Source organism: Lipotes vexillifer, unplaced genomic scaffold (genome assembly GCF_000442215.2).
Source record: "Lipotes vexillifer unplaced genomic scaffold, Lipotes_vexillifer_v1.1 scaffold134, whole genome shotgun sequence".
In the NCBI taxonomy this organism is placed as follows: domain Eukaryota; kingdom Metazoa; phylum Chordata; class Mammalia; order Artiodactyla; family Lipotidae; genus Lipotes; species Lipotes vexillifer.
The window spans coordinates 2,177,586-2,189,151 of record NW_006787464.1 but is presented as its reverse complement, the minus strand read 5'-3'; the positions used below and the strand labels follow the sequence as shown (position 1 = coordinate 2,189,151).

Here is an 11,566-nt window from a genome sequence, read left to right as displayed (position 1 = left end):
ACACGGGCCTCTCACTGCTGTGGCCTCTCCCATTGCGGAGCACAGGCTCCGGACGCGCAGGCCCAGCGGCCACAGCTCACAGGCCCAGCCGCTCCGCGGCATGTGGGATCTTCCCGGACCCGGGCACGACCCCATGTCCCCTGCATCGGCAGGTGGACTCCCAACCACTGCGCCACCAGAGAAGCCCTTAAATGCAAATTTTTAAAACTGGATAACTCACTTTTACCTTCTGGTGTCTGTACTCAAATTTCATTTTTATAATTTGCTGAGGGTTATAACATTACGCACTATGCTGTTATCAAAGAATAAAGGGAACTGGACCATTTAGAGTTTTAAAATGACTATCTTTAAGATGACCATATTCTGAATAGCTAAAAAAAGAAGAAAGAGACGAAATTGAGCCATGAAGATGAATTTTCTTTTCAATAAGTTCACTAAACTTCAATCTCTGAAGGTTTTTAAATGGCAAGTAATTAGCTGAAGAAACATGTGACTCATGAGCAGAATTGCATGATTTATAGCTTTTAAACTCTACTCCATAAAGAGAAAAATGTATCAGGCACTTTTTAAAGAGAAAAAGATTATCAGTGACTTCCCACAACAGAAACAAAAGAAACAGGAGTTTTACTGTCTTCTTCATTTCTAAATAACTTAACAGTCCTTTCTTTGTGGAAACACTTGGCTACTTTAAAGTAAATCAAACAAAGGAAGTTACAGTAAAATATCCAAGAGACTAAACAGTTTGGCACCAGTTGAGGGAAACATCACGTACAACTGGGCAAGACAGAGAGGGGTTGGCAGATCCCTGAAAAATGCCAAAGTGGAGGGATGTGCAGAGATGCACAGTGACAACTGGCACAGAGCCTTCTAGAGTGTGAAATCTATTGACCGTGGCACAAGTTTGCCCTGGTATCTTCTGGTTTGGTAAGTCCTGGCTTCCAGAGCTGAGCTATCTCTACTTGCTGAGCACACATTTAACTTAGAAGATGTGCTGGAAGAATAGCACAAGAACAAGCTCCACCCTTGGCCTTTTCTTTCATAGATAACAATGGCATGGATCTGGGGAGGCTTCTAGACGGGGGCATACTCTAAAAGAAAAAAAACGATGAGAAAGAAGTATAAAAAGACGTAAAACAAACCTTTATTCCATTGACATGGTGTAATTCTATTTTTCAAAACTAGTGTTCTAGATTTATACTTGCACTCTAAACATAATTACCTGATTTTTTTAATGTGGAGAGAAAGGCTCCCATTAAAATGACTTATTTATTCTATTTTGAGAATATCAGCTCTTATCAGCTAGCCAGAGGTGCACCAATCGACGGTAATGTTCCTTCACTTCATTCCTTCTTGTTTTTTAGAGATTTGTTCACTTGGGTACTTTCAAGTGAGTTAAGTGGGCTAAATGGATTAGAATTCAATGGAGAAAATGGTTCTGTAAATACCAATGCAAAAGTATTTCAATTAAGCAAAACAGATTACAGATCAAATTTACTACAAAGCACTAAACAAATTTCAAAATCTTCGATTTAGGTTTTGATAAGAATAGAACGTGGAATACTGACTTACACTCAATAATACAACTCTATTTTGTCAGAAAGAGTAACTGAAATAATGCTGGATAAAGAATAAACAACTTAATTTTCTATTTCATCTCTTGCATGAAGACAAATCTAAGGGAGACAGTCTCCATGTTACTTCTAGGAAATTTCCCTATATTGATTACTGCTACAGAAACATCGCTCCTCTGTTTTATGGTCATATTGCATGCATTGGAAAGGACATAGTATATGATGAAATTGCCCCAATTATTTTAATCATAATAAAATGAAAAAATAACAGGAATAGCCTCTCTCTGTTTTCTTTTTATTTCGGGGGTTGGGGGGGATAGGTAAAAGGGAAATTAGAGGGTAGGCTAAAGTCCTTTAAACACAACTTACTATCTTATCTTAGGTCATGTTAGAGAAGACTTTGGGGAAAAAAATAGATCTTGAATTTAGCAAACTGTTACAGTGGATTCGTTTATTATCATTATTTACAGTTTTATGGATGCTTTAGAACCATTTTCTATAAGTGTGGTTATTCTTCCCCCTCTTCTATGTTAATGGACACTGCTTCCCAGCCACAAAGACTGAGCTGGAGCTTATTAATGGCCAATCTAGAGGCCCAGAATATGGTAATTGCAGATTAGGATTCTGAACCAGACCTACCCATCAGTGATAGCCAGAGTTAGAAGAATAAGACCTCCCAGAAACCACAACAAAATTCCCTTATAAGAATGATTAACTATCTCTTTATTTCTATATTTATCTGTCCCATTGGGGTCATTGATGGTGAGTCAGATGGCCCTGGGTATGAATCCTGGCTCTCATCTTTGCCTTAGCCAATTTATTTCAACTCTCTGAGCCACACTCTACTCATCTGTAGAATGGGGATAATAATAGTACCTATCCAAAGAATTGCTGTGAGTATTAATGACAGAATGTTGATCAGGAGCTTAGCACAATATCTGCACACAAAGTATACACCTGCAAAAATAGATTGGTTGTTCACTATTATTGTTCTATTGATAAATACAAGAGCTGAAGTAGACCATGGAGACAGTCCTCTCCAACAATTTTTTTTTTTTGTAGCTAAGGCAAAGATTCAAAATGATTTAACTGTTTAAGATAAAACACCTCAATAAAGGCAGAGCAAGAACTCAGACTCATGGCTTATTCCCAGGCTCTTTCCACTTTGCTGTCTCTAGTACCATACATATCTGAGCAGTAGAGAAAGAAAAATTGGACCAAAACACTGTATGAGTCCCCCTCTTGGCCATCAGAACTGATTTTTATTCTATTCTGCCCTCTAATCCAAGGTCACCTCCAACATTTGTGGAGCCACATATCATAAGTCTAATTGTATAAGGATATAAACTGAGCTACCTCCAATACTCCTACTTTGACAGACATCCCTTCCTATGGAAGGCCAGATTGAATTTAGAAAACTTGAACACCTTGGATATGGTAGTGCAGGGGGATCTAGTTCGTGGACCACGCCCTGCCCCATTCTTTCCCCATGTCCTAGCACCACCAGGGACCTTGTATGTGGGTCCCATAAGTACACCCTCTGCTTAGACAGCCTGCATGTCCAAGCTTCTCCCACACTACTGTCTCAAGCCAAATTGCTGCCTCTTGTCTAGTCCTTGGGCTTAAAGGTATGCTTTCCTGCAGCACACCCAGGAAAGAGGCCTGCATAGGCCCTGGAAGTGAGTTCAAAGCCATTTGAGCAGACAATGTGAGGGTGGATGCAGTATGGAAGGGGAAGCACAGGTGCTCCCTTGACCCAGCAGCCTCCCCAGGTCCTGGAGCAGAGTACAGCTGGATGCAGACTAGGCTAGGCTCTCTATAAGCACAGTGCCCAGGAAGAGGGGTCCTCCTGCCCCATGGGGGGCACTGCTCTAATCATGTCATTCAATTTTGCGCCAAAGTGGAATTAATCCCTTTCAATAATTGGTTACCTGTCTATCATCTTCCCGACAGAGTTCTAAGATGAATCCATTGATCAATAAGATCTATTTCCTTTCAGTTCTGCTGGATCCAACATTTCCCATCCTTACAAATTATACGACTGGATAGAGAATGACTCACCAACTGTAAGGGAATCAACCTATCATGGTCACATTCCAATGACATGCAGCTCGGGTCCCAGGTGGCTCCAGGCTGGTAGAATTCGATGACTTAATTCCCTCCCACCCAAGAGCACGGGCAATTAGTTGGCTTAACGTTTGGTACTCTAGTACAGCTACACCTGAAGAATCGGAAAAATTAACCTGTAGAGCTGAGAGGACTCATTTCCCCTGTCATGGTATCCTTAGCGGACTTTCTGATGCCCTTTAGAGAAAAAGGTCCGTCTGTCTCCCGTTCCCATCTTACAGACTTCCTTAGCAAACATTTACTGAAATGCTGGGTCCTTGTGCTCCATTCTCAAGAGAGTACTGATATTATTCAGGACTGCTCTTTGCAACAATAGAACATCCATTTTCATTGATGAGGCCCAAACCTTTGTACTACACATAAAAGAGCCCCAGGGCAAAGCTAGTTGAGAAAGAAAAGTGTAGTGGGGGACTTGTGGGGGAAAGTCAGGTCAGTGACCAGCTGCTTGAAGATAGCTCCTTACTGGGTATTACATCTTTTTTTTTTTTTTTTTTTTTTTTTTTTGGGGTACGCGGGCCTCTCCCTGCTGGGGCCTCTCCCGTTGCGGAGCACAGGCTCCGGACGCGCAGGCTCAGCGGCCACGGCTCACGGGCCCAGCCGCTCCGCGGCACGTGGGATCCTCCCGGACCGGGGCACGAACCCGCGCCCCCCGCATCGGCAGGCGGACCCTCAACCACCGCGCCACCAGGGAGGCCCCTGGGTATTACATCTTTTGAAAGACATTCAACATGCCGGGTACGAATGACCCCTTTGACATTTTTCATCTGAAAATTTTAGGCCAGAGACACTGTTTCTCAGTCAAAGCTCCCTCTTTCCCCTCAGTCACAACGCCACCCCACTGGGATTGTTCCGCGTTGGTTCTTCCTCAGCCACTGTTGTTGCAACTCTGTACTTTTCAGCCTGCGTCTGTCAGGAAGGAGCCAGGAAATTCTAGTCACCCTCACAGCAGCTGCGCCATTCCTCCTCTCCTCCAATGACGTCGACTGGCTTTGGGGACACGAGGTCAGGAACTGAGCTACAGTGAAGGTCAGGAAGATAGGTCAGTGTTTATGCCGCTGTTGGGCTGGGGACCCTGCTGAGGCTATTTGCTTTCTTCCTTTCTATACTGTTTCTCTTTCCGTTCCTCTTTTTATAATGCGCAGCCAAAGCATCCTGTTTTCAAAATATCTGACTGTTTTGCCACTGAGGAACTCATGCTCTGATGCATTTCGCTGAAGTGTAAGACAATTCTTCTAATTCAGGAGGTGATAAAAGTGGAAACAAAAAAATTAATGAACAAATCTAAGAAGGCAATCTGTGGTTACAGAAAACAGCTCTCACGCGTCTAGCTGCTGGCAGAATGTTCACTGGATATCCTTTTCATCTTGAAAGACAATGTCATTGCCCTGTAAAACTCCTACTTAATTTATTCCATCTTGTTGTAATTCTTGGGGGAAAATAATCTACAATACTGACCCACCTGGCTGCATCTTTCCCTGTAATTCTGGAATTCCATTTGGCCCGTGGCCAGCATTAAGGAATGAGGGAAATTTGAGCCAAGGAAAAGACTATGTTTTTGTAAGTCACAGAAACAGTTCCTCATCTTACTCTCTGGGCTCTGAAGCACACTTGGGATGGTTGCAATCTTTGAGTCACGGTTTTCTTCAAAAGGGTTAAGAAAAAGCAACAAACAAATCCATCCCTACCCAGATGAAGCGAATATAAAGACTACTTGTTTTCCTCTACTAGACGCAGTCGACGTTCTACCATTTGCATGTAGACTGGCATACATGTAATCTCCAAACCCCTAAGCAAAACACAGGCTCTCCCATCATGACTCTCATGCAAGTTCAGAGGCTGCAAACAAAACTCAGCAGTCACTTAGCTGATAAGAGCTAGAGACAGATAGTTTTATGCAAAGATGTAGCAGATGCTATTAATAAGTTATCACTTATTGAACTTTTGCTTCACATCAGGGGCCTTGCTGAGTGCTTTAGACGCATTATCTCAATCTTCACAGCAACCCCAGTAAGGTAGGGACCGCGTTCATCCCTGTTTTACATATGAGAAAGTTGAGTCTTAGAGCAGTCAAGTAAGTTGGCCAAGGTCAAGTAGCTAGTAAATGATAGAAACAGGATCTGAACCATGATCTTTGGACTCCAAAGCCCATGCTTTTCACAAACTTCCTGTATAGAACATCTTCACACTTACTTCTAAGTCCGTAACTCAGAGATTTGCCACAGCTCCTGTGTTCAGTGAGAGTAAGCAGAAGATGATCGAAAAAGACTACACAGTAATGATGATGATGAAGATGATGATATTTTTAAACAGCAGCTCAGATGGAACACTCAAATAACTTTGAGAATATTTAAAATTAAATGTGAATTTTAGTTTTACCACAGATAATTCAGTTCCCCCTAAACTGGTATAGATCAATTTCTTTTTGGTGGCCACAGTGATATTCACATTATATTATATTATATGAGCCACGGATTAACCCTGAGATGATTATCAGTATAATCAAGACTTTGAGATTGGGGGTAGGTAAAAAGAGAGCTAAGTAAAGAGACAGAGATCTTTTTAAAAATTGAAACTGACTTCAGCTGTCAGCTGGGCATTATTCATCCACTGGGTAATTGCTTTGCCCTACAACCTCTCCACTGTAGCTCTAGAAATAGGTGAAGCTGCATGCCTTCTACTTAAGCTAACTGTGTCAGCATTAAGGTTTAGCCCTTTCTTTAGGGTTAGCTCTATTCAACTTTCATTGCTTCCTGCACAGGACACCATAAAGGAGGAGCGGAAGCCTGAAGCGATTGGAATTCTCACTAGGTCCTACACAGTCCCTGGTGTCAGAGCCTCAGTAACTATACATTGAATATGAGATCATTTGTAATAAATCTGCAACACAGACAATGTCTAATTTCAGCACTCCAGACACAAACCTGGTTAGAATCTATAAGGCATCAACAGTCGAAACGAAAACTAATGGCAATTTGCAGTTTCTCAATGAGTAATCGTTTTCTCCAGAGGGAGAAAGTTGCCCACTTTATCTTAGTGACTCCAGAAGAAAGTTCAGGGTGTCCTTTACGGTGAAACCTGCTAAAAAACTACCCCTAAATACCAGATCTCCATCTTGCATGTGTATCAATGATCACAAAATGCAAAGAACAGAGTATCTGTGAATGTTTCACAGGAGGCTAAAGCCTGTGTGAAAATCCTCCTACATGAACTCCAGTGTGGTTTGGAGAAGTTATGCAGTTACGCCCTCCTCATGGGGAAGCAGCTGGTTGAGATTTACAACAGCCTGGAAAAACCCAGAATTTAGCTTCAATTGAGAACTTCAGAGAAAAGTCAGTAAATAGTTAAAACTCAAACCATTTTTCTTTCCAAGTTGAATCTGAACTAAAATTTGAGAGAGGCTTATTTTTTTTGCCCTTTCATTAACCAATAAGCAAGAGTAAGAAAAGTCCACTCTCTATACCACCCCCCCTTACCCCGCCAACCTTCAGGACATGATGCTTCCTCTATTCAGATCCTCTGAGCAGGAGCCAGCAAGTCTTGAAGGGAAGGTGATACTTTTAACCCCAGGAAAAAGGGAGGAGGGACACACATGCGGGGCTGGAAAGGGCATGTTGGCAGGTGTGGAGCAAAATCTCTTCCCAGACCCAGAACCTTAAGACAATAAGATAATACCTCAGGCTAGGATGATTGGGGATTCTGAAATGTGTATTTATGAGGGTGCAGTGTTAAGGCTTTCAATGAAAATAATACATACACAGACACACATGTATGTGCATATAGATAGATAGATATAAAATCAACAGTCTCCAAGAGAAAAATACAAACAAAAAGCAACAACTCTCACTACATAAATTAGCACTCTAAATCCAGGTGTTACTTAAACAAATGATATAATGGTAGATAATTAAAGCTCTTCAACACTAAGTTTTGCCTGGGCATGGTACATAAAACCATTTCTTGGCAGTATGGGTGGAACTTCATTTCATATGATTCCACTTTGCAAAGCAGCAAACTTTAAAAAAATAACTTTCTTCTTTGGAGACAAAGTATATTGTTTCTTTTTTTAATCTTAGGTCATACCAGCATCACAAAAGAAATGTTGGAGAATATCAGAACATCCTTCTGAGGAGAATTTCAGAACTGATGAAACTTCAGGGCAAACCATTCTCACCATCGATATACAGAAATCACATTATTTTCTTGTTCAGACACACATATATATAACACCTGATCGCAACGCAACATTTTACCCTATGGATTCATTCAGATTTTATCTTCCTGCTAACTGTTTACAAAAAAATTAAAAAGCATTTTCACTCTTATGGTGATTGGTACACTTCATAAACACCCCTCACCTTAAACACATTCCGCACGGCATCACTAAGAAAGAAGTTCTGGGAATTAAAGCCTGCTGAGGATTTTAAACTTTTGCTGTAGCATCACAACGCAAGCAAAGTGGAGCACTTTGGAACAGAATCATCGGAGGCAGATCAACAAAGCTGACAGTGGCGTCCCCATGCACCTCTGCTGCTGGCGGAGGCCAGGGCAGCCCGGAGCTCCCCGCGCGGTCACACTTCAATGAATAAAACGGTCATCTCTTACCTTGTTAGACGCCATCTCGCTGACAGAGCGGTAGGTCTGTATGGTCTCTAGCTGGTCTAAGCACCAGTCCAGTTCCTCCAGTGTTTCCATTGCTAATTTCTGATAAGATTCTTCTGCAAACAAACACACAGACATGTAGTTAGGCTGGAGCTGCTGCAGGCTGTCCATAGCCGAGTCACCGCTGCCGCCGCTGATCCCGGCGCTACTGAAGGTGGCCCCGTGCTCCTTCATTATTTGCACGCCGACTCCTTCCTTCCAGCTCTCTCCACCAGGAGAACAAATCACCGCGGTGCTCTGCCCGGAATGGCTCGTGCCAAGTTTTCACACACACACACCCACCCCCACCCCCCCGCCCCCAGGCTGGATGAGGTGTCTGCGATCTACCAAGAAACTTCCTCTGAGGAAGAAGGCGGGGAACCGGCTCTTAAAAGCTCATCTGCATATACATGAGTCCTAAAACTCAAGGCAGAAGCCGTCAGTTTTCTCAGGCTCTCCCTGCCTTCGTCATCTTGGGGCTCTTTAGGGTGCGTGATGTCATTTCTGAGTGTTTGCAGTCTAGAGGAGAAATGAGGAAAGCATCCTCTCATTTGGCTTTTCTTCTAAATGAAACGTACAATTGAAAACTGGAGGGGGAAAACTGACAGTTACGTTGTTGGAAGGCTAAGCAGTCATTCATTCTGGGGAATGTGCAAATGTTGGAATAACTTTCAATTCAGCAAACACTGACCAGCACAAGTCTTCCTCTCTTGCGAGTCTCCCTTTTAAGTAGAGGCAAAATGAGGTCTCCCTGATAAGAGTGCAGTCTCAGAGAAACTGTCTGGAGTTTTACATGAACACATTTATTGGCTGGGGAGTCAGGCAGTTCTTGTTATACTAAACAAAGCTAAAACTTCTCTTCTGCAACTGCCAGGATCACAGGGAAATTCTGAACCAGACTTTCAGGTGGAGCCAGATGTGAACGCTGCAGATTTTCTGATTAAAGCCGAGGCCTCGGATTTGTCACTGTAGGAATCCAGACTTTCTGTAAATATGTCTCAGTGCCCATTCAAAAATTATTGCTTTTAAGATCATATTTTTGCTGGGTAATGAAACTCTTTTTAAGTGTTCACAATATGTCATTTCATACCCAAAAGTTCGTGAGTCTAAGCTAATACTTAAGGCTATTGACTTAAGAACCCTATGTTAATAAACTCTGAAATTAATTTTATAAATGCTAGATGAACCAATGATGCTACAGACAGTTATAAAAACCAGTCAGACTTTCCTGCATACATGACTGATTTTTGAAGGGAACACCATCCATTAACTCTACCAAGCTTTCTGGAATGCAAGCACACAATAGGCACTAATAAAATTAAAAATCTCACATGAAATTCTATTATAAGGAAAAGACTCACACATTCCTGTCATATTTAGAATACATTTTTCATATGCTCATGCAGAAATCCTAGGGAGATCACGTAGCTTTTATATTATTATTTGAATACTTTTATGTGTGTGGCACTCACACTTGAAGCAGAAAAGGGAATAAACAGAAGAGAGATTCCAAGTGACAAGGAGCCACTTGGCACCGATGCACATTTCAAAGAATAGGTGTCTTGTTCATCCCCCACATATGCCTACCCTTCAGGATAAACAGGGGTTAAAATTCAACATCCTGTATGCCATACTTAAAAAGCCACAAAACCACTGAAGGTGACTTCCTCCATTTTTCTTTTCACACGCCTCAAAAATGTGCAGACAAGAATTGAAGTGTTTTTAGTGAAACTCATTTCAAGCCAGACTTGCACATACCTTCCCTCCTTTCTTCCTCAGTTTTGCCATATGCTGCTTCAATACGGAGAATCTCCTCACTGACTCTTTTGTGTGTCTGAAACACCCCCTTGCCTCTATGCCCTTCCAGAAGAGCGCTTCATCCAAGGAAGCTTTTCCTGAAGTGACAGAATCCTCCCCTTCTCCCTCCTGGCCTCTCATAAAAGAAAAGTTCAACCACGTCCCAGTTACTCATGCTTCACCACCCTGGTGTCTTCCATATCACAACCTGTGGTCCTCAAGATCAGACATTCACCATGGTGGTGGGGAGTTAAGGAACTTGCTTGGAGCATTTTGAACTGACTGCGGGATGATATATTACACTTCTCCCGGAAGAGGAAAAAAGAGATCCGATCTCCACCCACAAAGAAAATATGGTAATTATAGCAGTGAAGCACTGAAGAACGAGAACTCTTCAATGACCTTCCAGTTAAGTGCCATCGCCACAACTCATTCCTTGTCTATTACGCAGAATGAACACACGCATGCTCCTAGAGTTGGGACAATAGTGAGATGCCAGTGACTGGCCAGTGGATATGGCAGGAACTTATTTCACTGCCCTCTCTGATCCTGGTCAGCCACGATAATTTTTTTAGGTAAAAAGTTAAAATTTGAAGTTAACGAAAACTTGTCCCTTCCCAGATTCTTAATCCATGGTCAAGCCTTTCTTTATGTGCCGTTTTAGAGCCTTCTTATCACAGTAACTGAGGCAGGAGGCACAGATGTCAGAGTGGGCTAAGGATGGGAGCATCAAACCCGAGCTACTTACTGGTACTGCCAAAGGAAAGGACCGGTGCAGCTCAGACTGGCCTCCACACTAGAACTTTGTAGCTCTAGCACAAGATCCGGTGCTTGGTACCTAGTAGATACTCAGTTAATACTCAGAGGAATGGAAACCACAGCCCAAACAGCCTGAAAATATCCATACTTGGGTATCTAGAGGCTGAGGACACATCTGTAGCACTGTGAAAAGAGCACCAGCTTTGGATTGAGACTCGGGCATTTTGACTTTCTCTCCTACCATTTACTGTGTGATCCTGGACCTCCATTTCCCACATCTTAAAATAAGGAGAAGAATATTTATCTCATAAAGTTATAAAGGGGTTTAAATGAAACAAAGTATAGAAAGTATGGTAACCAGTTCTTAGTAGGTGATCAGCACACAGGAGTATAATTATTAACGGCAGTAGAAGTAACCCCCAAACCTGGTACGTGGGGGGGGCGGGGAGGGATAGGAAGGGAGATAGAAGAACTGCATATTCAACAAGGGGTTTTACAGTCAGGATCAGTTCCATAATTTGCAGGGCCCAGTGCAAAATGAAATGCGTAGTCCCTTTTCAAAAAGCAGGAAAAAGTGCTGTGAAAGGTCTTAAAATATGAAGCTTTTTCCTTTCTTCTGAAGTTGCTCTTCCTCGACCCGTCATGGTGGTATTGTATTTTTTTTTTTTTTTTTT

The 11,566-nt window shown here is 42.3% G+C and overlaps 1 protein-coding gene across 1 annotated transcript in view; it reads right to left on the bottom strand.

The window, feature by feature from the left end:
• The window catches only part of PDE4B (phosphodiesterase 4B), a 494,025-nt gene that overhangs the window by 32,033 nt on the left and 450,426 nt on the right, over positions 1 to 11,566 (bottom strand). Inside the window, 1 exon segment of the mRNA XM_007460087.1 lies at positions 8,301 to 8,413. Coding sequence (XP_007460149.1) covers positions 8,301 to 8,413 — 113 coding nt within the window.